A 27,856-nucleotide genomic window follows, 5' to 3' on the forward strand; every position below is an offset into this window, starting at 1 on the left:
TGTAATCCTGCTTTCGATTAATTATTTTATTTATGGAATTTTTTGACATATAGCAAGAAAAACAACATTGTAAGCAGAGTATAGCAATAATGTACAGTAAGAAAATAGGGGAAAGTATAAGTAGACAGTGCTCTACTTCTGCATTTACTAAGTTCTGCCCCTCAGGGGGCTTCAGGTTTCCTTATGGTGAGAATATCCCTCCATAGTGGCAAGACATTATAGATTCATAGAGTTGGAAGGGACCCTGAGAATCATCTAGTCCAACTTGTAGTACATTTCCATCCTTGTTTAGCTATAAAGAGAGTCAAAATTGTATCAAAAGTTATCCGTTTTGGCAATTCCTTTTACCATCCAATTCTGATAAGTTAATTGTTCAGAAAAAGCCATATCCAGATTCTGCCAACCCTTTACCTTAAACCCTGTGGTTTTTCAGTAACCTGCTAATTCTGGGTACCCCCCCCCAAGAACCACTAATTCTCAGTATATTAATTGAGCAGCTTCACATGTTAACCTGTGACAGGGCCTTTTCAGTGGTGTTTGCCCAGTTGTAGCACACTTGATTCCATTATATACAACTTTCAGGAAGAATTTGAAAACATTCCTGTTTACCCAGGCATTTGGTGACTGAAGAATACTGTGACTGGCAACCCTGAGATCACTGAATGGAAGAAAGTTTTTAACTGTAACTGGTTTTAGATGTTTTTAACTGTGATTGTTTTTATAATGCTTTAACTGTTTTAGAATGCTTATGCTTTGTTATGGTTTTTAAATTGTGTATCTGTTTGCTCCCTGGGCTCCTTTGAAAGGGTGAGATATAAATTCAATAAATAATAATAATAACAACAATTGTTAAGGGTTTGACCTGGAGGCATAATTTGATCTGTGATAATTAATGTATTAGTGAATATTATGTCCCAGAATTTATGTAGTGACACCCCCCATCATAGATTGAGTTGTTTTCTCTCTTCCCACACCCTTTCCAGCACCCTTTAAAAGTATCTGGATTTATTCTGTGCATTTTGAGTGGGGTCCAGTATTAACTATTATAACTTTGAATGTTGCTTCCTAAATGCTTGCTGACATTGTCTGTTGGAGTGCTTTATCTCACTTTATCTTCTAGTAGTTACAGGTTTATGCTTTCAATGCTGTTTGCAACTGCAAAAGTTTCAGGGTGGACATGCTGCTGTGCACCAGTGCACACGCCATAACTTTCTGCTGAGAACCTGCAAATTTTTTATTCCACAAATGCTCCACTTTTGTGGTGCTATACCAGAAGAGTGCCCCTCTAGATGGCAATAATGTGATGATGCAGAGGAAGTATCACAGAACAACTAATAAAGTGGAATGATGCATGGATGGTTTGGCATAAATCCACCACTAATGTACTACTTCTGTATAAACTGGGATGTTGCAAAATACACTTACAAAAAACCAATCTGAAGGGATGCTTTGAGGAGTCGAAGTGTGCAATCCTAAACCCACTTACTTCCAGACCACAGTCTACTTGTGCGTCAACATGCACAGAATCCTGCTGTTGCTCTCAGTGGAAAGTAAGCATGGGCCGGCAGCCTTACTCCTCTCCTAACGCTGCGCACATTTTCCACCGAGTAATCCCGAACCAGCTGGGTCTGCGCATCTGTTGCGGATCGCCCAATCTCTGGAGCCACAACTGCTGCGTGCTCACTTAAATCCACCAAGGCGGAGAGGCCTGGCGCCCCAGCACCCACCCCATTTAGGACTGCACCCTCCCTGGGCAAGGAGACGGTTTGCAAGACGAAAGTTACTCCGAAATAAACCTGATAGCGGGAAAGCAAACAGTCAGGAAGTAGAGCAAAACTTTCAAAGTGGTCAGAAGGTGGAAAACAACCAGCTTTCCGAGAAAAGAAGAAGAGAGCTGGCGGATACCTAGTGCGCCTGGCCATGCATCTGACCCCTTAACGGGGCTGGGTGGGGGGAGAGCCTTGGAGAGCGACTGGCGAAGAGCAATGCCCTGCACGGCCTTCGCGGGGAGACAGCCCGGCCCTTCCCGTGTCGCAGGAGTGAGGCAAGCCGCCGCCTAGCTGCGCGCAGGAGGAGACGCCGAACAGGTGGCCAGAGGCAGCGGCTGGCGCGCCAGGAAGGGAGCGGGCGAGCAAGCAGCGAGCGAGCGAGGAGCGAGCATGCCTGCTTAGCGCTGGCGGCAGCGGCGGCGCCCCGCTCCTCCTCCCCCCCGCAGCATGTGAACGGGCGCCCGCCCGGGCCTCCCCCTTCGCGCCGCCACGGGACTCCGCGGACTTAGTAGCTGCAGGCTCCGCCAGCCGCCCGCCCTCGGGCCGGGCTCCCGCTTGGCGCTGCTGGCCGGGCGCGGAAGCGGGGAAGCGCGAAGGGCCAGCCGAGCGGCGCTCGTCTCCCTCCGCGCTGCCGCCGATCGCGGGCTGCGCCTAGTAGTAGCAGCAGCAGCAGCGGGCTCCGGGAAGCGGCGGGCCGAGGATCGGGGCCGGGAGCCGCGCTGGGCGGCAGGATGAAAGTCACCGTGTGCTTCGGCCGGACCCGGGTGGTCGTGCCCTGCGGGGACGGCCAGATGAAAGTTTTCAGTCTGATCGAGCAAGCGGTGACCAGGTACAGGAAGGCGATCGCCAAGGTGAGTGTGTGGGCGCGACGTGGGGGCCGAAGGGTGGGGTGGGGGAGCTGGGCGGCGAGGAGGGGGAGAGAACTTGGGCGAGGTGAGCAGGAAAGACGGGCTGGAGGCGAAGGAGCAGCAGCAGCTGGAGGAGGAGGGAGAGCGAGAGAGAGAGAGAGGGCGCCTGGGATCAATATGGCGCTTCCTGGAGAGGGGAGGGAGCTGGAAAGAGAGGCAAAAAGTGGAGGCTGGTGGGGAAGGGAGCCAGAGGAGCGAGGGGGGCTCCGATCGGGACACCCCCAGCCCGGGGTTGGGAGCTTTGTCAGCTGAGCTGGAGCTGGGATTCGGAAAGTCTTCCAAGGAAACGTGGACGAGAGTTTGGGGGAGCAGGGATCGCTTCCTCTCGCTTTCCGTCGTCGTCCGCTGCCGCCTCCCCCTTCCCGCCCCGGGACAGTAAACTTTCAAGCGCCCAGAGCTCTTGTATCCGTCCCTGTTACTGATCCAGGAGGAGGAGAATGTGCGTGTGTGAGAGAGAGAGAGCGATTGGAAATGGGAAGCTTCCGAGTTTGGGGCTGGCTGAACATCATGGCTCCTTTTCCCCCCTTTTGTGCTTCTTCGCTGAGATTTGTGGTTCTTGCCTGTTGTTTTTTAAGTCCGGTGTGGCGAGATACACAGTTGCAAAAGAGAGTCGCGCGTGGCTTTTGGGGCCTGAACTCTTTGTTGCAGTTTTTGTGCTGGGGTGTGTGTGTTTGGAACCAGCAAGTGGTCGCCGTGGCTGTAGTTCAGCCTCTCTCCCCCCATTCCCACTTATAAAGACCCCCGCCCACCCCCTCCAATCACGTAGTTCTTTCGAGGAGGATGGTGTTGGGGAGCTGTTGTGTTGCATTCATCGCCTATGCACGCCGAGGGTTGCAAAGCACAGCTAGGCTGTTAGATGTCACTTAAGGCTGACATCTCTCCAGTTGCAATTGTTACACGGAGTTGTAGTTCGGCGTTGTTGTTCAACAGCGAGTTATATCCACAAAGGTGTGTGGGTTTTCATAAACAACAACAACGCTGTGTTGTTATTATTTTTGAAAGAAAAAAACCCTTCTTTCATTCCTTCCTGCACCGTGTAAATTTCACCCCACCCCCTCTCTTCGTGAGCTGTGGTTACTGCAAAGACTTGAAATCCAGCCCCAGGCTTTCCAGCTAGTCCAGGCCGGAGAGAGAAAACCCTAAACATGAAATCATGGAGTTCTCATGCATAGGAACAGTAACTGAGTTCTGCTATTAAAAAATAAACTCCGAGCTTTATTTTCCTTCCACCTCCTTTCAGCTCTCAAACACAGAATTGGTTAACTAAAGCAAAAATTAGATTTCTTTTTTAAAAAAATTCTTTCAAGTGAGTTCTATTTTCCTGTAAGATAAATAGCTGTGCCTTGATTAGAATTGTGCAGGTCACATTTTGCACAAATTACGGGCTGTACCCAACTAAGTGCTACTCAGAGTAAACCCACTGATATTGGGCATAGGTTAGTCACTTTCATTCATTTTGGTGGGCCTTCTTTGAATGTGGCTTAACATTGGATGCAGCCATCATATCCTCACCATGCTTCCTGAAACACTGTCAGCATGCAGAGTGTGTTTGCCTACTTTTGTATGGGGAAGGAGAGAGTGAGGCTGTAAGACACCCCAGGGACTGAAATCCCTCCTTTGCACAATTGCCTTTTTGGGTGGTGGGAAACATAAGCAACTGTTTAATTGTGGGTTCCATGAGGTGCTGAACAAAATTAGAATATGCCCAGAACTGTAACTGCTCTGTTGTTCTGGAGCACACTGTCCACTGGAGTTCACATGTCCTCCTGCTGCATATAAAGCTTGCTTGGATTTTTACTGGATTTGCAGGACGCCTGGAAAATAAAAATAAATAATAATTATTATTCTGATGTAGTTTTGGCAGAATACATAGCTATCTGTAATGTTCAGCTCTTCTGCCTTATTGTAAGATACAATCCCTTTTCTAAAACGGAAAGAAAATACATTCTGTAATTCTCCATTTGACTGACAAGTTGATTGCAGGCTTTCATTCTAGAGATGTTTAGTTCTCATCTCTATCTTGCAGCTTGGGGAATTTTTTTGGGACTTTGTTTGGAATTGAGAGAGAGCATAGGTAATTACAGGAAGGGGTGTTTGGGTAAGCCATACAATCCTTTTCGGCTGATATTCCTACTTCCCAGTATATTTTAGAACCGTGCATTGAAAATAACAAAACACAGTAGACTCTTGATTCAAAGGAAGCTGGCAAATAAGTCTTGTGTGTTCACAGTGCTACTTGTTCTGGGTGGGGGACCAAATCCATGGCAAAATCCAAATGACATAAGGAAATACAAATAAAAAAGGCCCCTGTTAGGAAAATAAGCAATCTGTTTATTTTGGAAAACAAAATAGGACACCCCCCCCCCAATCGAGGCATGTAAGCTCCTAAGAAGTGTTTTTATTCACAGCTTGAACCCCCATCCAAAGTGCAAGAAAATGCCTTGCTGTGAAGAGGAGAGCTGGCTTTTAGTGAGAGACAAGCCCAGCAGGTTGTGAGTCATATCAGAATGGCTGGTAGAGGCAGCAGCAGCAGCATGTTGCCTGCAAACCACAGGACAGCGTGAAAAGAACGGTGCTGTTGCTTATATAGCACTGCCTTTGACATGCCCAGCACTTCTTAAAGCCAAATGAAAGGTGGTGCATGATGGAGTTTTCATTTTGAAACAGGCAACTGGAGATGATTGCAGAGGCACCTTGGGAAGTAGGGTATCACACATATAACAGGCTGGAGGTTGCTGCTGTTTTGCACGCTATGGATTTGCTCTAAGAAAACTTGCCTGAAATAGATTTTTATTGTATTTATATCTCACTTTTATTCCAAGGAGCTCAAAGTGGCATACCTGTTTCTCTCCCCTTCTCCATTTTATCCTAGCAACAACCCTGTGTGGTAGGCTAGACTGCAAGATAGTAACTCACCCAAGGTCACCCATTGGAGTCCGTGGCTCAGTGGGGATGTAAACTCTAGTCTCCGGATCCCAGGTCCTAGTCTAATGCTCAAATCACTACACCACACTGGCAAGAATGTGAATTAAGAATCTTGGGCTCTGTTATTCATCTACCCTTTGACACCTCTCTTTCCTTAAAAAATAATAAAATTGGCTTGTTTGGGCATTGCAGCCAACCCCCCTTACTTTCGGCAAATGTGTTCATACTCTTGTTCTCAAGAAGTTATCTTCCGCTGTTATATCAGCCATTGATAACTTCTTGGAATACAAGGTCTTAGCTTAACTCCTCTAGCTGAATACAGTATCAGGTTATGCATGGTTGCAAGTGGGTAGGGGAAAGAGATTAGAGAGGTGGCTCACGAGACTCCTTCAGTTGTGTGGTTAAAAGGTGGGAAACGATTCTCAAAGGGTTTTGACAGAGTTTCAAGTTTGCTTATCGCTGTTTGCTCTCTGCTTCCCAAACAATTAATGTTTGGGATTGTTTCAACATTGCACCACAGCAAACTTAGATTTGCAACAAAGTGTTATTTGGAAGGACGCTCCAGACAATCTTGTTTTCCTAAGTGCAACAACAGCATGATATACAGTAATGGTACACAAACATCAACCTGTAGCATTCGTGCTTAGTGTACTTAGGGGCACACTTAAGATGTTTAAGCATATACTTAAAAATCTAATGTATGAAGAGTCCCTTTGTTTTTGGAGAGAGATGCCTCTCACTCAGATATGCCAGCTCACAGTGTATGGGGTGTGTATGAGGACTTTAAGGTGATGATGTTTTCAAACTCTCAAACCCCAGAGGTGGTTCAGACATGTCAGAGGGCTGTAGCACATGCTTTTCTGCATGACTGAATAATAATTTCATATGGCAATATTTTCATTCAGCAGAGATGCCTAGGCATCTCCAGAACTTTATTAAGTTGTACATTAAATGTGCATCCTCTCCCTGTCCCAGAGCACCACATTATAAAAGTACTTAACTGAATACCTAAATGTGCATTATGTGAAATGTTTTGCAGTCAGTGCTGCCATCCATAAGAAAATACTATGCTGCTAATTTAAATGTTTGCTTATCCTATTTCTAATCTGCTCTTTACCCTATGGTTATAGAGCAGATTATAGCAATCAAATGTACAATACTGAATGCTTTATGGGAAAGGGTGGGGAATCTGTGGTCCTCCCAGATGTTTCAAGCCCACAACTCCCATCTTCCTTGACCATTGGCAGTGTTAGCTGGTGATGATGAAAGCTGGAGTTGAACAAGACGTAGAGGGTCAGCTCACAGGTTTCCCACTGCTGCGTTATGGCCTCACCCCATCTACAAAAAGCTTTATGGTATGGTTAAACTTGATTGGGAGAAATTGTACAAATAACTTCAAAATAGAGGATATGAAAATGGATGCCATATATTTAAATATTCAAATATACTGATAGATTGCCCTGCTGGTATTATTGGTCAAAATGTTTTGCATTTGAACAGTAAACCTTTGAAACACTCATTGTATTCTTTTTCTAGTCTTATGCAGGCAGTTGGCATCTACTGAAAGTTTATTTGACGTATTTGAATATGTTTTATGCATAACAACTCCTGCCGGTGCCTGTGGGGTGTGTGTGTGTTTGTGTGCACGCACCTAGGGGTGGTGGAACGAAAATGAAATTCCTTAAAACAGCATGTCCCTCCTTTAAAACAATCTTGATGACAACCTTATTAAAGCCTAACATTAGCCACAGCCATCTCTTGTTTCTCTTGCCCAGGGGTTGGCAAGGTTTACCTCGCCTGGGCTGGTTCACTCCAGTGGGCCGGATCACGCACCCACACCTGCTGTTTCTGGCGTCTGCGCAGACGTGATTTCCAGCACTGTGGAAGCGAGTCTCCACACTGCGCTGCACTGGTTTAGTGCAGCACATGGGGGCTTGCTGAGCAGGTGGCTTGGTCTGGGGGCGGCTCATGGGCCGGTTAAACGACCCCTGTGGGCCGCTTGTGGCCGATGGGCCTTAAGTTGCCAACTCCTGCTCTTGCCTTTGCCAGTCCTTGTCTTCCTCTGTAACAACTCTGAAATGTAGATTGTGTGCTCTTTGGGGCATGTACCTTCCCTTTTTTAAGTTAGTTTGTGACGTGTAACATACACTACGTAAATCATGGATGGAGAACCTTGATCATTCAGAAGTTGTTGGGCTTCATCATTCCCGACCACTGGCCATGCTGGCTGGGGAGTGAGAGTTGTTGCAAGTCCAACATCTTCGGGAGCGGGGTGTAGGTTTCCTATCCTTCGTATAAATATTCTGTTGGGCTATCCTATTCATGCTTACTTGAAAGTAAATTCCATTGTGCTTAGTGGAACTTACTCCAGGTAGACACGGTAGATTCCAGGTTCACCTATAAAAATGCTTTTACTAGAGGAAAGAATTAACCCATAAAAGCTACCATCAATTTAGGCATGACGAGGTCTGAAAAGTGACTATATTATCCTATGCACATGTGCCTACTCACATTTAAGAGTTGTAGATCTCAATGGAATTTACTCCCAAGTAAGTATCTATGTACAAGTGTAGCCAAAGGCTTCAATCCTCCACACACTTGCCAGGAACTAAGCCCCATTGACCACAGTGAAGCTGATTTCCAATTAAACATGCACATGCTTGCACAATAGGGCTGCAGTTCTGTACATGCTTACCTGGGGCAAAGTCTCATGGAGCTCAATGTGACTTCTAAGTAGCAGACATGCACAGCATAGGGGTGTCAAAGAACTCAAATGGAAACAGGAGCAGAAATTGGTGAAACTCACTTATTTGCTTCCATGTCTGGAAGGCAAATCAGTCAGGTGAAAACAATCAGTATTCACTTTTGTCTTTCAGGCTGTAAATGATAAGTAATTGATTGCTCCCCTTCCCATCTGCATCGCATTTCCTCTGCACTGAAATTGATGGCGTGAAATAATGTAATCAGTTATGTACTTTATTATTTAAAATTTTGCCCAGCAGACAAAGAGATGAATAACAGTTTTTTTGAAAGCCAAACTAACTGCAGTAGAAAGGAAGCAGTGCTGTATGTGACAAACATGGGTCAGAATTTGATTTTTTCTTGCATCCCTAGCCTAAGATTACCCTGTTGGATACCTCAGTGGCAGGATCAACTTTGTAGCTAGGTAGAACTTTGTAGAATTGTTCTAGCTCTGCTTTACCTTTTCTTGACATGTCCTCCTGGCAGTAGTCTGTCAGAGTCATATTATTTTGCAAATTAAAAAAAAAATAAAAAAATTAAAAAGCAAAAGATGAATTCTCGGGTGCTGATAATACCTTTTATAGGAAGCAGTGCTCAAAATTAAGTCAAGTATAATGCAAATGACATCTTTTGTTGTTGTTGGAATGGGATCATTATGCTAGGAAAATGAAAAGTTAATTACATGGCAAGAGACAGAACTTGCTATAAAAAGGAGACTTAAGAAAACACAGGACTAAATGCACCTTATTTTGTCTACTGTATTTTATAATGGGGAGATTGAATAATGTCCCATCCTTGCACTTTGGGCTGTGGAGACCCAAATACATGTAAGTGGAAATTTGTGCTTCTTGTTGAATGCAAAATAAGTCTGTAAGGTAGCGTTGGGAACCTTTCATTCCCCAGATGTTGCTGGCTCGCACATTGCAGCAATCCAGTTGTGCCAGCGCATGGGCAGCTGTGGCCAAGGTATCCCATGATTGACAACTGTTTAAAATCATAATACTTTAAACCAGTTCTGGGGAACCAAATGCAGCCCTCCAGTCTTCTCTTTCTGGTCCTCTGGACTTACTGCCCTCCCAAGCCATGCCACCACTAGCCTTGCTGTGCACCAAAACTATGTTTTTACCTCGATGGAATGTATCCTTGAACTCCAATAATGCTTCTTTCTTGCTTGTATGGGTTGTGTGATTGTGAAGAAACTAGCCTACTGTCTAAAGACAAAATTCACGCTAGTTGCTCTGATATAGCACCCAGAAGGTTGCCAAGACGGGAATGTGGCTCTTAGGCCATGTTGCCCCACCTCTGCAATTATATGCACAAAACACATGACATTAAAATTTATTTAAAAGCAACAACAGCAGAGCTCACAAGTAACAATGACCTTAGAAGGCAAAAGCCTGGCAGAATAAAAAGGTTTATAACTAGCTAGGTGAAAGACAGGGAGGCTCCTATCCTTGATAGATTAACTTGGAAGTAAGTCCTGTCTATGAAATTTGCTGTAAATGGCAGCTTTAGGGGAAATAGCAGCTTTGTGCAGAGTAATTTTCAGAAGAGAAAATGGCATGGGATGAAAGGGTTAAAAACCTCAGGACGCCATCAATCTGATCCAGATTGCTCCTCCCCATGCAGTTGTGAGTTTAAAAAAGAAAAGGAGGACCCCTGTTTAGGGAAGCTTTTAATGTTTGATGCATTACTGTATTTTAATATTTTTGTTGGAAGCTGCCCAGAGTGGCTGGGGAGGCCCAGCCAGATAGGCTGGGTATAAATAACTTATTATTATTATTATTATTATTATTATTATTATTATTATTATTAGATTTGAATTGGTCAGCCGTGGCTAGAGGGAGCCCAGCATGAAATAAAAATGCATTAGAGAAAGACTAGAGTCCATGTATTTCAGTGACAAATAAGCAACAGGTAGGGAAGTATTCCAAAGAGTAGTTCTATAACCCTCTTGTTGCTGAAAGCGTATCATGGCATAAGCTTGTTTGGGGGTGTATGGATAAAAAAGGGGCTTCCTATTTTAGGGCTCTCATGAAAGGCTGTATCTCAGTAGTAAAACAACAGCCCTGCCTGCTGGAGGTCCCACATTCAATCCCTAGGCTGAGAGAGACTCATGTCTGAAACCCTTGAAAGCTTCTGCCAGTCAGAGTAGACAGTATTGAGCTGGATGGACACTTTCCTATGTTCCAGTGATCTGAAGAGATGCCACTTTCCCCCAACTTGCGTTGATGTCCAAAAGTACAGTGGTACCTCAGGTTACATACGCTTCAGGTTACACACTCCGCTAACCCAGAAATAGTACTTCAGGTTAAGAACTTTGCTTCAGGATGAGAACAGAAATGGGGCTCCGGTGGTGTGGCAGCAGCGGGAGGCCCCATTAGCTAAAGTGGTGCTTCAGGTTAAGAACAGTTTCAGGTTAAGAACAGACCTCTGGAACGAATTGAGTACTTAACCCGAGGTACCACTGTATCCCACCCGCTTCTGTTTTTTTTTGTTGTTGTTTTTTTGGCTGCAGCCAACTTCCTATGCTCTTAAAACATTTCAAGACTGGCAACCTTTTGGTGGAATGCTGGAAAATGACTGGCTGGCTATTCATGCAGTATGAAATATATGAATAACTTTAGTGGAGGATCAGCAGAGATGGAATGCATTTGGCAGTTGCTCTTCTACTGGATAGGATTATAGTGGCGGTTTTGGTGAGTTCCAAATATTTGTTGAGAGTACTCATCACAGCTTCTCCTGGACACCCGTATCTGTTTGTTGACTGGTAGGCTTGGAGTTGCAGCTATTTTGTACCCTTCTTCCTTGCACTTAAACTGCAAAAATGAACAAGGTTTCATTTTTGAAGTACTGGAGAGGGAAGCCTGCATTTCAAAGCTCTGCAGTGCCCCTGTAGATACTAGCAACTCATTTCCTACTTTGAAGGCTTATATCCTATATAATAGTAGCAAACACAGTTTGAGTGCCACTTCTTACATAGCCAGTCACAAGATGGAAGTTTCAGCAGGCTTCAGAAGCCCCAAGATTTGCAGAAGTTGCTCCCCCATCTCCCTAACCCTAACCCCAAAACAGGCTGATGACAACTGAGCACAGGACCAGCATAAGACATTCTGACACCTGAGGTGAACCACAAAATGACACTTCCCCTCCAGGGAAGAAGGGGTGAGTGAGGATCAACATCAGGAACAAGCAGGGAACAATAAACATCCACCTTGGGATCTGCTGCCCATGTAGATCCAGCCGCCTGAGGCTGTTGCCTCACCTTGCCTAATGCGTGGATTCTTGAGGGTTGTGTCCCTCTGTTCACAGGTAGCTCTTTGCTCCAGCAGATTGACTTCCAAAAAATGGAGGGGGCAGGGAAGTTTTTTTTTTTTAAAAAGAAAAATCTACCTTTCTCTTGCTGCCCCCATAGTATTCAAAACAGGTCCTCCAAGCCTTTGATCTGAAGAAGGTTGCAGGGGAATGGGGGAACTGGCAAAAATTGCTTTCTCCTCTTCCATTCATGGAAACCTCTCCTGGACTGAAGAACCTTCTAATGGCAGGAAGCTGCAACTGGTTGAAACCCATAGCTTTAGTTCCCAGTGTCAAGTATTTATTCCTGAAGGGATTACTCAGTTTTGTTTATAGTTGTATGTGCTAATTGTAAAAGTAGTATGCCACAGCCCCTCTGACAGTAGTTTGGCACCCATCAGGTTTTTTTTATGTAAATGATACTTTTAATTGGGTGTGGGCACATTATTCAAATTAGCATTTTGCTGTCAAACTCTTGGTAAGTACAGGCCTCTGTGGCTGAATCACCTTGCATAAGAGAGTGCTTTGAAATATTTAGTTATTCTTTGTTTTCCAAAGCCACCCTTCCTCCTCCTGGAGCCCACCAGCCCTAACAATAACAATAAAATACGAACACATAAAAATGTTTAAAATATCCATAACATCTCCATAAAATTTATCAGCAATCAAAACATGAGGCAGGAAGCAATAAAACTGTTAAATTCCAGCACAACTATGTTCCAAATACCTGGTGGAAGAAAAACATACATTTTGAATCTACACCAGAGTGTTATCAGGGGATGACTTGTGACTCCATGATGGAGCATCTGCTTTGCATGTGCAAAGTCCCAGGTTCAACCTCGGATGTCTTCAATTAGGTTTGGAAGAGACCTCTACCTTGAACCCTGGAGAGGTGCTAACAGTAAGTGTAAACAGTAGTGAGCTAGATGAACCACAATGGCTTAACTTGGCATAAGGCTCCCATCAGTATGGAGGGCACTGGGTTTCATTAAGGATGGACTTCCACGATAGGGTGGCCACCACTGAAAATGCCCTGTTTCAGTCTTAACACTCCATGCACCATGCTAATCAATGGCACAATGAACTGCTCCACCCCCAGGTATATAAACTTCATCTTTATTTTGTTTCTACTATTACAGCTAAAAAGAAGTGACTTGATAAAACCACCTTTCATTTGCTTTTATTCATGAAGGTTTTGCCATCTTGTGGGAGGCTTTTGTGTGTTGGCACATCTGTTAGTGGTTTTGTATATTGTCCTTCACAGCAGAAAGCCTGTGAATTCCATCTTTGTTGATTCAGCGTGCAGCTCTTTTTCTTGCATAACTGGTTTTCAGTTCTGTGGGAAACAAGTGTTTGAATTATACCTGTTAGAAAACTCTGAGAGCAAAATTGTACAGCCTTCAGTCTTTTGGCTCCTGATCAGTCTTCTAATGAAGGCTCTAGCTCCCAGTTAACCCCAGGCTTGGGGGGCTTGATCTGCCCCCCCAGGCACTTTTTCTGACCCCCTGACTGCCCCCCCAATTTTGACAATGATAGCAAAAAGGAAAAAATAATAATAAATTGGACAGTGCACTGGATTGGGTGGAGAGGTTTAAATCTTGTCCAACCAAGCACCCTGATGGAAATGCAAAGCACCTTTTCTTCTTGATCACCTGCATTGGATTAGTTGAGGTGGGCTGTTGTTGACTTGTACACGTGTGCAGAGAGTATGTGGTGGCCACATCTGCTGCTTGTGTGCAGTTCCAGAAGGGTGGTCAAAGTTGAATGTGATCCTTGGGCCAAGAAAGGGTAACTACCCCCTACTTATAGCTTAGTGGCTGCTTTGAAAAGGGAGAATATCCTAGGAGAAACATTGAGTTGGATCTCAATTTTTCAGAGCAGTCCTAAGTACATCTATTTAGAAGTAGTACACCCTATTGAATCCAGTGGGGCTAATTCACAGGTGAGTGGAGTTAGGATTGCAATCTCAGCTGTGTTTGGAAGTTATTTCAGTGGGTCTGCTATATGCATGTCTTGAATCTGGATCCAATCCATTCACACTCTCTAAGCTGAATATGATCTTGATATGTGCCAGGGGCTATTTGACCTAAAATGTGAAGGTATAGAGGGTCCTTCAGAATTTGGGGAGCACGAGAGGCTGCATCAGAAAGGGGTTTTTTTGTTGTTGTTGTTATAGTTGCAAAAATTGCCTCCCCAGTTCTTATATTAGCACAGGTGTACAGAACCTTTAGCCCACCATATGCTGTTGAACTACAACTCCCATTGGTCATGCTTCTGAGGACCAATGGAAGCTGTAGTTTGGCAACACCCAGAGAGCCAAAGATTCCCCACTCCTGCATTAGCGGATGTCTCTACTGGTTCCTGCACTGCTCTGCAAGAGGAACGACAGGCTTGGATTTCCCCATAATCTTTAATTTCTGGTGGGTGTAGGTGTAGGGGGGTGAATGGGTCACTGGGCTAGGAGCCATCCATTTGGTTTCTTTTACAAACTGTCTTAATTTTATTTGGCAAAATATTTTTAGCAGTTGTGGATTTATGGAATAGTAGCTCCAATTGTTGTTTTTGAATAATGTGTTCCAGATGTGTTCCAAGATAAAAGGAGATGTTTGAACTAACTTGTTTGGGTTTTTTCAGTTTAAATAACATAAAATTCTAAATAGCCCATTGTTTATACCTACAAGGCTATATTTTTCTCCTTATTTTTAAAGGCTGTGTGAGATAGTTAAAATAAAATACAGCTATCAACTGCAAATATGTTTGCTTTTACTCAAAAGTAGCCAAAAAAGCTTACCTTAGCACATTTACACTGCAGAATTTCTACTTCTTGGCCAAAGTGTGTGCCTGTGTATGTGGCAAACTATGCATTGTAAATAAACGAAGGTTTGGTTTTGGGTTAAGAATTGATATGTAAATAGACTTGACATACTCATGTAAATACACAAGAAAATACACAAGAAAGTATGTTTCTGAAGGGGGCGAAAGTAACACAGAGTATCCCTCTGGTGGTGTTAGCATAGTATAATAAATTTTGATAGCTAGAGAGAGAGAGAGAGATGTTTCCTTTGAAATTTCCAGTTCTCCTCTCTCCACTCTCATTGCCCTGAATTTTAGCCTGTTTTGCATTGTCCTCATTTTTATGAGAACTGGAAATATCGTTAGCACTGAGAATTCAGTGCTAAAGGACCATCTTGTCTCCAAGGAACTGTGCCCCTATCTCTGCAAAATCAGAAGTAGTGTCCCGGTTTGCGAACTTTACCTTGGCCTAAGAACAGAATCCAAACAGTGGAAGGTCACCGGTGGTGGGAGGCCTCATTAGGGAAAGCACTCCTCGGTTTAATAATGGTTTTGGTTTAAGAACGGATTTCCGGAACGGATTAAGTCTGTAAACCGAGGTAGCTCTGTATCTTGTTATGCAGGGCTTTTTTATGTGTAAATAGCCTGGCAACTTAATCATAAACACATTATGCCATTAACACATTCCTACAAAATTATATATTAATATTAATGAATGGCATGTGTTTTATATGAATTAGTGGTGTAATGCATTTGGTTTTCAAATGCATCATAAGTTGCTTGGAAATCTTGGGGCAGGTGTGGGGAACCCTTGGCCTTCCAGATGTTGCTGAACAACAACTTCTGTCAGTCCCAGTAAACATGGCCAACGACCAGGGTTGATGGGAATTGTAGTCCAGCAACTACTTGAAGGCCAGGCATAAGCAAACTCGGCCCTCCAGATGTTTTGGGACTGCAACTCCCATCATCACTAGCTAACAGGACCAGTGGTCAGGGATGATGGGAATTGTAGTCTCAAAACATCTTGAGGGCCGAGTTTGCCTATGCCTGTTGAAGGCCAAAGGTTCCCCACACCTGCCTTAGAATAATGTTGGCAATGATGATGAAGATATAAAAAGGGAGGGGAGGGGACAGGGTCTAGGGTTCAGTACAGAAGGCTTGGGGGGGTGGACCCCATTCTAACACAGAAAAAGCAAATGTGAAGCCTTCCTGATGTTGCTGAACTACAACTCTCATCATTCCTGGCCACTGACCATTTTGGCTGGTGCTGGTGGGAATTGTAGTCTAACAACAGGGTATCCTGTTGGCTTACTCTGCTCCAACAATACCCTTGCTAATCTACGAATAAATACCATAATACACTTCTTCACATTTAAGATGCCACCAGATGCTGTGTTTTCTTTTGCAATAGACTAACAGCTATCTCTCTGGGAGACAAAGGTTTCTGCTCCCCTTTAATAGATGGGTAGGAGAGGGAATTTCAGCAAGCGCAGATTTGTATCATACCTGCAGGATTAAGACAGGACAAAATTTCCCTGCAATACAACTGTTAAAATTCTGTCCACAGTTTCATCTGGTTTTCCTAGTGGTGGGTAATGGGGAGAAATAATTGCGATGTTGAAGGAGTTGTGGGGCAGGTGGCTCTGTAGGGCTGGATAAAAGGGGAAATGATTTGTTTCATTGCTATGAATAAGCACTTTCTACCTTACTCTGTGTATCTATCTGCCTGTCTCTTTTCCTTGTTCTAAAAAGCAGGATCAAAGCAGGAAGACCATAACAATAAGCCCTTAAAACACATAGTAGGTGGGAGAAAGACTGATTGGGGAAGAAAGGTAAGGAGCTGAAGGGGAAATAGTTAAAGGTGATGCATCCATCCTAATAAAAAGAGATAAGGGTGACATTTTTGAGAGACCTGGTTAACGTTTTACAAAATGAATGGGGGAAACGCTGCAGGACAAATAACTGGGAAGAGGAGTTTGAATAAAATGATTGGAAAGTAGAGAGACATTATTCAAGAATAGGGTCACCATATATACCAGAAAATTCTGGTAATGTCCGGTGGTGAGAGCTTAATTGGTGTCCAGGAGGAAATTTCAATTTAATAGTAAATGTCTGTGCTGTGAGGTCGCTTTCTTGTTGCTGTGCAGGGATGATTTTGCATGCATGTAAGGGACGCGGGTGGCGCTGTGCTGTAAACCACTGAGCCTTGGGCTTGCCGATCGGAATGTCAGTGGTTTGAATCCCCGCGATGGGGTGAGCTCTGGTTGCTTGGTCCCAGCTCCTGCCAACCTAGCAGTTCAAAAGCATGTCAAAGTGCAAATAGATAAATAGGTACTGCTCTGGCGGGAAGGTAAACAGCGTTTCCGTGCGCTGCTCTGTCATGCTAGTCATGCTGACCACATGACCTGGAAAAACTGTCTGCGGACAAATGTTGGCTCCCTCGGCCAGTAAAGCGAGATGAGCGCCGCAGCCCCAGAGTCATTCGCGACTGGACTCAACTGTCAGGGGTCCTTTACCTTTACCTAAGTCAACCTTGCCCTTTAATTCAGTAACAAGCCTAATGTGGGTTGTTGAGTTAATGTACCTAAAAATGATTGTGTTAAAGTTTAGTGTAGGTTCATGTAGGTAAGACACAATTTTTTTATTTCTGACTCCAATCTGTGCATTTCAATTGTGTGTTGAATTGCATGGCCATCCTGAGTCACTGTATTGATATAGTAATGAAACACATATGGACTCTGTGGATCCACTGCCATTAGCTTTCCTGCCAAGGATATTCAGGCCTTTTCATATGTTAGTGGTGCACAATCATATGATTCAAAAACAGCTGCTATTTCTCCCATTTGTGGAGTATAACACCCCCCCAAGCTTCTTATGAAACCATACGGAATACACTTTGCACTTTCCTCTTTCTCCTGGTATATGTATATCTTGCGTATGGATATGTTTATTGGATGGTTGTTTAATCCCCCCCCCAAATCTCTTCATTCAGCACCACATTCATTTCCAGTATTCAAATCAATATGCTCCATGTCCAGTTTTAAAAATTGTCTCTCAGATAAAAAAGAAAGTGTGCTTTAATGCAGAGGATACTTATAAGTTGAGCACAATCCTATAGATGGGGAGTGGGGAACATTTGGTCCTGCAGATGTTCCTGAACTGCAGTTCCCATCAGACCCAGCAGGTATGACCAATGGTCAGGGATGATGGGAATTGTAATTCAGCAACATCTGGAGGGCCAAAGATCTCCCACATCTGTTATAGCTGGATTCAAAGTGTCATTGAATTCAGAAGCTCTAGCACAGGCCCTCCAGATGTTTTGGGACTACAATTCCCATCATCCCTGACCACTGGTCCTGTTAGCTAGGGATGTTGGGAGTTGTAGTCCCAAAACATCTGGAGGGCCGAGTTTGGAGATGCCTGCTGTAGCACTTAGGCAGCTGGATATAGGATTGAAACCCTTGTATGAACCAAAACTTGGCCACACTACTAAACAGAAAGTGCCATATCTATCGTGACTGTATTAAATTATGCAAGTATCATCACTTTCCTCAAATCTGAAATTTTTGCCTGAACAATATCTACACATATGAAATTTCCGGTATAAGAATGGCTCACGTGTGGGTTTTTTTGTTTCTCAGTTCTGCTCAGCATACATATCTATTCAGCATTTGAAAAAAACTTGTAACATAGAACCATGTTTCCCCTGTTTAGCTGTTAATATCAATTTACACTTACATGCCTAGGGCATTACTTCTCTTTGTTATTGACATTTTCCTGTTTTCAAATACACATGCCTTCTAGATATCAGTCATATGAACATCCTCAACACACCTCTAAATCTGTTGTCCTTCTCTAGCTTCATTGTCTGTGTGAAAGCGTGGATTGTACACCCCCACCTAATTTTGTGTATTTTAGACCGCACCCCCCAAGCGTGTTTTAACAGGAAGTGTATTTTAAGTTGTTGCCAGCCTCCATCACTGTCTTTGCCCTCTGTTCCCCCCCTCCTTTTCGTTGGTTACAATCCCAATCTTGCTTATACTTTTTTGGATTGTGTGAGGTTAAAACTCGTAATAACGATAAACCATAGTTTACTGTTGCATACCTAGTTGGGGCTGATGGGAGTTGTAGAGCACCAATATGATGAAGGCTGGTACAGAAAATAGTAAGCTTAGAGGGGCCAATAGTCTGACTTGTCTAAGGCAGCTTCTTATGTACTTGTTACAATTGTGGAGGTCTTTTGCTGTGCTTATTTAGTTCAGTAGTTTGATTTATCTCAGTCTTATTTAGGAGACCATCCTAGTGGGTTGTGCCTTCAGACTTAAACTAATATGTAAGTGACTTTACAGAGCAAAACAGTTTTACCTATGTGGATCTCTTTGCAAAATCCATATAAGCAGATGTTATGATGTCATGACACAATGCTAAGTGTTACCATGTGCTGCAGAAAGAAAGGATCGGTTTGGCAAATGAGTGCTTCTTTTGAGGACAGCATCGTGCTTTCTGTAGCATGTACTTCTTCCCTTAGTTTTTCAGAGAAGTGCTGTGATATTGTCTGTTTATCATTGTCAAGCTGTACGAATCCTGTAGAGAAAGGAAAAACACATTGTTGAAGGCTTAGAGAAAAAAGGAGCACAAAAGATTTGATACTTTCCTTCCATTAAGCTACACTTGAAATTTCTGAGACTCTGAACAAAGTAAATAATTTGAGCAGTTCCCTTTTTATTTTCTCTTTCCAGTAATGAAAATGCAGAATGGAGCAAAGCAGGATGCATTTAATGAAAAACAAAATGTCTCTGAAAAAAATCAGACCAAAAGTCCATCTACTCCAGCTTTTCATGTCCAATAATGACCAGCCAGATGTTTCTGAGCTTTCACAACTAGGATGTGAAAGTCTTTGGCGCTTTTCTTTTTGATTTTACCAGGCATCTGGTCTTCTGGGGTACACTTTCTCTGGAAGTTCATTTAACTAGTTTCTACATACTGTTGCTGTTCACTGTGATGAAGAGTTGCCTCTAGATGAAGGAGCTGAGCAGTGGTATTTTATGTGTCACATTACTCATCTGATACAAAGTACCATCACCTCCCCTCCCCTTACTTCCCATTGTCATTTTGTGCTGACATTCATGGCACTTTTATCAATATATGTGCACTTACTCATATTTTTACCAAAACGAAAACAAAAAACCCCACCAGTGCTGAGCCAATTAATTAAATACTGGCAAAGAAGAATTTCAACACTTGATCATAGAGCGGGTGTTAAGCCTCGTGACACAATAAGTGTACTGAGCATTTCTAGTGCATACTTCATGTGCTAGAGAAATACATGTTTTTGCCTGTTCAACACACTTTTTTTATAAATATATTTTTATTGAACAATTTTAGCAAACAAATTATCAATCAACACAACCATTTACATTCCCCCCTTTCCCCCCTCCCCTCCCTCCCTCCCTCCCTCCCTCTCCCCCCCTCCAGGACTTCCCTCAGCTCCCCTCCCTGGTTTCTTTGCACATATTATCCTCTGCATATTATAAAATGGTACATATTGTTGCCTTATCTATCATATATTCAGCTGATCAGTTGATAACTTTGTGGATGTTTATTTTGTTCAACACACTTTAGAGTGCTGGGCTCACATGTAATGCCATGCCATAGTGAAAACAAGCCAAGGTTTGTAAGTGAAAAATCAAGCCCTGATTTCAGATCATACCGTTAGCAGTAAAATAACCATAGCTAAACTACTGGACAAAATCTGCACATAATGTTGAGCCGTGGTGTAATAGATCATAGTGTAATGAACAGTGGATTAGTGTTATTGTGCGAACCAGGATTATTGGAAGTAACTATCATCTAGTTTGGACTAACTTAAATGTACACTTTGCCATTATTTTGCTACAGGGAACATGCATTAATGTGAGTTAGGTACATTTCCTCTGTGGGGTGAAGCAAGAGTTTTGACTTAAATTTGCCTGGGGGTTGTTGTCTCTTGAGCTTTTACCCTTTTGAGTCCTCTTACACGGGCTGGTAAGAGCTCAGGTTGTTTAACACGCTACGACTGAGAGAAGTGCTACAGGCAATGACTGATTTAACAAAATAAGTTACAGTGGCTGCATCAGCCAAATCTTATGGCAAAGAAGTCAGAAATGTCTTTTAAGCCGTGCTGTCTGTGAGTTGAAATATAATGTGTTTTGTTTTGCCTAGTGTAACTCAAAGGCATTCTTAAGCACAGTGCCCAAAATGATGGGTGTCGCAATTTAAAGTGCTTGTTGCGCTGCAACCCAGAAGGAATATGGTTGTACTGTAAGCCCTCAACTTATGCAGGGGTTATACATATCACATGTAATTGAAACATATTGGGTGTAATGGTGGGTGGGATTGCCAAAATCTTTTCCCCTGGACATCTGCCCCCTTTCCACCACATTTTTTAAAATTTCTTTGTCAAGCGCCTAAAGCTGAATTTACACAAGTTAAATGTGCATAAGTTGCAGACTTACTGTAATTCATCCTAACTATGGGTGAATCATTTGGTACCTTAAAGGCGAGCAAGTTTATTAGGACATAAGCAATCATGAATATGATAGAGATAAAGGCGCTGGAGCAGTAGTTAAAGTTCAAGTTTATTCTAGCAAAAGGCCGTGACCAACTTGTAGCAATCATATTAATATAATAATACAGAACATCCATCCAATATAAGCCAACATCCATGATATAAGCAAGACAATATACCAGACAATATACCAGAGACACCAACAAGCTTAAATATAGCTTGATTTCAGATTAAACCTTTGAACCACCACAACAGCTTATAGTGATTTTATGTAAACCCTTTATCCTGATTTTTTTTTAATTAAATTTGCAGCTAGTGCATAGAGGGGCACTCTCTGTGTTATGAAGCTATAATTAGTACTTCACAGAAACCTTTTCTGCCAGGGTGTAGCTGCTTGCTTGTATGAACAAGGTTTCAGAAAGCAATCTCTTGGGTCTCTATATAAGGCACAGGCTAACAGTTAATGAGTGATATTTTCCTGAAGTTGACCAAAAATGCAAAGCCTGTTTTCATACGGGACCTTGTTGCAGCGGAAGACTCATCATTTGGAAACACAGCTCAATAAAGGCAAACTGGTGAGGGTTTGGTCAATAACTAGCTCCGAAATGCTCAGTTCTCAGGAGTGGGATGCCAAGGGGGGGGGGGAATTGTGTTTCTAATTAGTTTCAGGTCCCTTCTGTATTCCATCCAGAAGAGTCAATCACTTAGTTGACGCTTACTCAAGGACAATGCAGAACTCAGTTCTGGAGAATAATAATAGCATATTGAGAGGCTGCTTTCCAGAGTTGGTTATCACCCTGTTTCATACAGAACAGCACAGGAAAACACTCAGGTGGGTTATTAATTTATTAATTAATTAAATTTGTATACTGCTCTTCATCCCAAGATCCCAGGACAGAGAAATGCAAAACGAGAAGTAGCAGTTCTTTTAATATACTTTAACTGAACACAGTATGCTCTTGCTTTAATTGTTGGCCAAGATAAAGGTAAAAAGACCAGTTAATGGTCACTTCACTGGAGGCCCATTAGACATGTGACTGCATGTGCAAAGCTTTTCGTGCTGCCTGGGGAGAAGAAAAATGAATTGGACCAATTTTTAAAAGCTGTTGTCCTGCAGTTTCTTGGAGCCCTAATTAAATATTGTTTGTATGGATTGTGCAGACTGTGGGTGAATTCCCACCCCCGTTGAAATAAATTTCTTTATAGGGATGGTAATATAAAGAGTCTGGTCATATCAACTTGAACCAGAAGGAGAGAAAAACATCTCTGTATGGAGATGCTCATTGATAAACTGGACTGTGTAGCCTAATTTTCAGTCTCACTCGTGCTCTGTTGCATCCCACTTTGTGTGCAGATTTGTTTTCTTAAGAATGCATGAAGAGTCTGCATGTCAATTGTATACATCTTGTTTGTGCTTTTTATGAAAAATGAATACTTACCAATGCATTCATTGGTTGCATACTTGTGCTCCAGTCTACAAGCATAGGATTGCACTGGTTTACTGTTAAAGGTAGACCTAATGAATTCGTTCTCCATCTCTATAGAAAACACGTGGAATCTGCAAGCTGCACATTCCTAGTCTTGTGCTACTGCAGGAGGAGGGACAGGAAAGGCTGGTCAGTTGCAGAATGAAGTACCATTTTCACTGCTGTCTCCAGGGCAAAAGTTAGACTGGTGGAGATCTATAGTTGTGGTGCTTGTAGTTGCAGGCTGGCTAGTTCTTAACAGCTTGCCCAGAAGTGGGAAATTCCATGATACCATACCTGATCTGAATTGAACTATATGTTATTGCAGTTGCTTTTCTTTTTTAATATGACAGGAGTAGCCAGGGTAGTGCCCTCTGTGTTGGATATTGTCCGATGATAACTCATTATCCCGGGCCATTGGCCATGCTAGCTGTGGCTATTTGGAGTTGGGACTCCAATAAGATCTGGAGGGCACCATGTTTGCTACCCTTGTAATACACCCATGGACTTGTCTGCCTTTCATTTATTATCCCAGCCAGGATAGGCCTTGTTGCAGTTACTGTAAAATGTTTGGAAATGCAACACTGTGAGCTTTTGAAACACAGCACCAAAAATACTGCCGCTTACCTTTTTAAGTTTCCCACTGAAGCCTTTTCTCCAAACCTGTTGCCCTGATGGATGCAGTGCAGCTGCTTGCTTTAGTGTTTGGAACAGGCAACACAAGCGGCCTTTGCAAGCAGAAGAATCTGGTAAATACCCTTCAGCAACATGATAGCCATTGTCTGTGTTGTGTCTCCTTTGTCATCTTAAGAAGCCTTCTTAAGGCTACTTTGCATTCAAGATGATTTTCTGTGCTTTGGGGAAAGGCTTTGTGTATAGTAAATTAAGGAAGGATATGCAGTTGGAAGCAAGGCTTGTAGTGATCAAAGGGTCTGGTTCACTACTATATTTTGGAATTTCTTATAATGCTTTCCCTTTGATATCATTTCAAGGCTCATTTTTGGAGCTGGTACCCACAACTCTTGGCCATTAATCATTGAACAAGCATATAAGATTGTGCATGGTGTGGAGAAAATGTATAAAGAAAGGTTTCTCTCTCTCTCCCCCATAATACTAATACTCAGGGGCATCCAGTGAAGCTGAATGCTGGAAGATTCAAGGTGGACAAAAGAAAGTAGTTTTTCACGCAAGACATAGATATCCCACAAGATACCGTGATGGCCACCAACATGGAAGGCTTTAAAAGAGCATTGGACAATTTTGTGAAGGATAAGACTTAGTATAGCTACCAGCCACAGAGCCTATGTTCTACCTCCATTGTCAGAAGCAGTAAGTCTCTGAATACCAGTTGCTTGGAGACACAGGTGGGGAGAGTGGTAGTGTGCTCAGGTTGTACTTTCAGGCTTCCCATGGGCATCTGGTTGGTCATTGTGTGAATCACATGCTGGACTAGGTGGGCCTTTGATCTGATCCAGCAAGGCCTTTCTTTATGTACATTCAACCATCTAGGGACTCATTACTCATGCAGTGTTGCATCTTTGCTTCCCACCAATGCCCTATTCTGTCCCCCCACCCCGTTTATTGGGAAACAGCATGGGTTGTATCTCTTAATCTGGAAAGATATTTTCACCCTATAATGGTTGAGTCCCCTCACCCATGATCCAGTTTTTCAAAGAGTTATCTCTACTTCAATTAGTTTCTCACTTTGACAGGCTGCTGCACTCCAGTTTGCTTCAGCTCTTATCACTCTGGTTTTCTTTTCCTTCCCCAGTTTCAGCCTCCCAAGTAAATAAGACCTAAATGAAAATTATCTCATTTGAAAGTTAAGCTTGTTCAAGAATGCTGTTCCTGCTTTCCTTTTGTTCTGCGGCCTCCTTTTATTTCCTTTTTCCATTGTGCTTTAAGTGTGCATTCTTAATCTTAAATGGTTTCACAGGTAATCTCAGTAGATTTTGTCAAAAGTCCCCATTGGCTTGAAGAGGACAGACTGAGGGCTAGGACACATCACATGGTTGCTGCATTGCAGCAGCTCTCAGTGACTTTCCTGTGCCAGCAGTTTCTACGCAAGAGGCTGGTAACAGTTCTGCACCCAAACCATGTGACACACCAAACCACGAGCTGCCTACTAGAAATGGGGTTGCCAAGTTCCTGGCAGGCTATGTTACATGCATACATTTGTCTTGGTGGACCACCTATGAGGTAGGTAGGTTAGGCTGAGACAGCATGACTGACTCAAGATCACCCAGTGAACTTCATGGCTGAGTCGGGATTTGAATCCTAGTCTCCCAGGTCATAGACCAACACTCTAACCACTACACCACGCTGACACTGTTCTCCTAAATACGACTTTGATGAAACGTTGGGCACATCTCTGCAATTAATTGTTAACAATACATGCACCATATTCTTTTGCCTGTTAGTCTTCCTTAAAAAAAGAAAATAGCTGCATCTTTCTGACACACGAAAAAAATATGTACCTTTGTTAAATATATTATTTTGGACATTTAGGCATCATCCCACTAAATCCCACAACCAACTCCACTATCAGTTTTCTGCCCACTTGCTTGATTATTTTAAGATAATTGTATGCCACCATGCTGAATAAAAATTTGTCCCTGGTGGCTTCAAAATTAAAACAAGAGTAGATAAACTGCAACAGTATAAAATAGCACCCCCAACCAAAATTAAATAACAAGATCTTTAAGACATATAGAATATAATCAGCAATAGAAGATCCCTACAGCTGAACATCACTGTCAAGCATCATTGACTACAACCAGCTGAGCCTCTGTTAGGATGATAACAAGTGGTAAATACTCGATGCCTCATGGAAAACACCTTTTAGCATTTGATTTGTCTTTACATTGTTACAAGCTGTAGTCTAGACAGTTTGAGCATTCTGGCCTGATGTATATTTAACAGCCTTATTCCTCCAAAGTGTCTTGTAAATGCAAAGGTTTTCTGTAAATAGTGTTGTGCCATTCTTTCCACAGCTCATATGTTCCATAATTGGGATCTGAAACCATTGTCTCCTCTGCCTTGGGGTGGTGATCAACGCTTTATGCTTTGAAGTGCAACTCGCTTCTTTAATTTCAAGCAGTACTTGCTTTTGCATCAATGTGCTAGCACATTATTTGTCATTTTTAAGAAGAGTTCTTGCTCTAAAGACCTTACATCAGTCAGGAGCTTTTTCACCCCACTTTGTCAGATGTCACATTAATGCAGGAGTCACCAAAGCGCACCTGCAAAGGCCCTTCCTGGTGCCCATAGCACTCTCCCCATCAAGCTTGAAAGAGCAAGTCTATTGTAGCCAATAGAACAGGTGGCATGTGCTTGGTTATGGATGACCACAGCAGGTTGGTTTTTCCCCAGTGTGCAAATGTGCCAAAGAGCCCCAAAAGATTGGCGACCCTGTCATTAAGGCTGCAATCCTGTGTACAACCAAGGGAACAAATCCTCTTAACCAATTATTACATACTTCTGAGTAAATAACCATAGGATTGGGCCACATGAGGTTTTTTGGTTAAGTGTGTGTGCCTCACATTTATGATATCTAGCTTTTTATTATGTTGGGTTTGGTTTGCTTTTTTGTGATATCTAAGCATTTCTTTTCCCCTAAAGGATGTATAAATGTTTTACTGAAATTGTATCCCTTTACATTTTACTTTCTAATGCAATGCAATAAAATTATTGCATTCTTTGGATAAACAGTAGCAAGGGGTTTGAAATAAACCTTGAATTTTGACTGCATGTGTAGTGGTAGCTTATCTCTAATTGTGCCCATAAAAAATCTTGCCAAGTCAGATGTACTAAGTAAGTGTGTGTGTGTGTGTGTGTGTGTGTGTGTGTGAGAGAGAGAGAGAGAGAGAGAGAGAGAGAGAGAGAGAGAGGATGATTATTCTGAAAGATGGTCAATAAAGGCAGCTTTGCACCTCAATTAGTGTATCGACCAGCAAGCCATTTAAGGGCTAAAACATGGGACAAACCCTTTCCCCTCTCTCATTTTCCCCTCAGCACTTCCAAGGCATGTGATTCTGCAGTTTTCCTTTTCATTTCCTCCTCTGAAGACCTGCCTTTTAACAGTCTGGTTCAAGACTCCCTGGTGTGTGTTAAAATTCAGATAGGATAACACCTTGCAGGGTGCTGAGTTTGCAGCCTTGAAAGAGATTTGGCTCTTTCAGTGCCCAGGAAAAGTTGGGAGGTTTACCTATAGAGAACAACTTGCTCTCTTGGGCTATATAGAGTGCTCCCCTATGGGTGGGCCATGAAGTTAGTAAGGTGATACAGGAAGGACTCTGCCCATGTGGAACTTGTTTTAGGTTGATCGGTAGATCTTTTGAGCCTTTGGGGCACAGACTGCCTTATATTCTGTGTCTGTACAGCCTCCTAAGTAATGCAAATAATTACAATAATTAAATGCTAATGTGCACTGGTGTCTTTTGATCCTTTAGTTTTTCAGTTGCCAAAGAAAAGGCTTCGATCTTGTTCAGGCTTATGCTTAGCTTAGTTGCAAAATATGAATATAGTTATCTCGTTCTCTCTTGGATCCTGATTTCAGCCAGTGCTGATATGTGTAGAGGCCCATTTTAAAGTCATTGTGGGCCCTGCTGCAGAACTGGATTGGCACAAGTCAAGAGCCTGCTGGGGAACTGAACTGCAGATCCCAAGTCGAGAAGCTGTAAGGAGATGTGAACACATAGGGAAGGATGGATGGAATATTGTGGTATGTGTGCTAATGGAATCAAATTGTTAGGCTGGTTGATGCAGGATTCAATATGGGGATCAGAAATTTGAAATCTCAGGAAATTTCTAGGTCCCCCCAAAGTACCATTTTTCAAATAAAAAACCCCTCAAATGATGAAAGGTCACTTTTCTGTTCTTGAGATCACACACCATGTTGATCAGCTGATCAACATATTAGCCATCAAGCAACATGGCTATCAAGCAACATGATCAAGCAACTCTTATGTATATGCACTTTTATGCTAGCAAATGAGGGAGGTGGCATAATTACATGCTGTTTGTTGTGCCCAGGTATACGGTGGCAGATGTTCAAAATAGGGAAGGCCTGCTCCCTGTGCAGAAATGACTAAGTTATGCCCTGCATGACTTAGCTGTAGTTTGAGTTGGGCAGGCACGACTATTTATGACATGTTAAATCCATGATGTAGAAAACCACACCTTGATGATTAGGATTTTGCTTCCCAAATTACAAAATTCACCATTTTTTCTCAAGTTGGATGCCAGTTCCTCATACTGCTTTTAGGAGTCCCCTAGACTCATTATATGTGTGAGTTAAATAGAAATGGAATACCATTTATGCCTTCAATTTATTGTGACTACAGCTATTTCAAACAGCTTTTGATTCTCTCCGCTTGTGTGGCAGTATTAAGGATCCCAAATGCTAAATTT

The 27,856-nt window shown here is 42.8% G+C and overlaps 1 protein-coding gene across 5 annotated transcripts in view; it reads left to right on the forward strand.

Moving 5' to 3' along the window:
- Window positions 1-1,955: 1,955 nt before the first annotated feature.
- PARD3 (par-3 family cell polarity regulator) overlaps window positions 1,956-27,856 on the forward strand; it is a 542,078-nt gene continuing 516,177 nt past the window's right edge. For 2 of the 5 annotated variants that reach the window (XM_053359112.1, XM_053359111.1), the window contains exon 1: window positions 1,957-2,620. In XM_053359112.1, coding sequence (XP_053215087.1) covers window positions 2,501-2,620 — 120 coding nt within the window. In that variant the 5' untranslated portion in view covers window positions 1,957-2,500. Of the gene's footprint in view, window positions 2,621-27,856 lie in introns of all 5 variants that reach the window. The other 3 variants (XM_053359113.1, XM_053359109.1, XM_053359110.1) reach the window with 3 other exon arrangements.

This window comes from Podarcis raffonei, chromosome 12 (genome assembly GCF_027172205.1).
Source record: "Podarcis raffonei isolate rPodRaf1 chromosome 12, rPodRaf1.pri, whole genome shotgun sequence".
In the NCBI taxonomy this organism is placed as follows: Eukaryota; Metazoa; Chordata; class Lepidosauria; order Squamata; family Lacertidae; genus Podarcis; species Podarcis raffonei.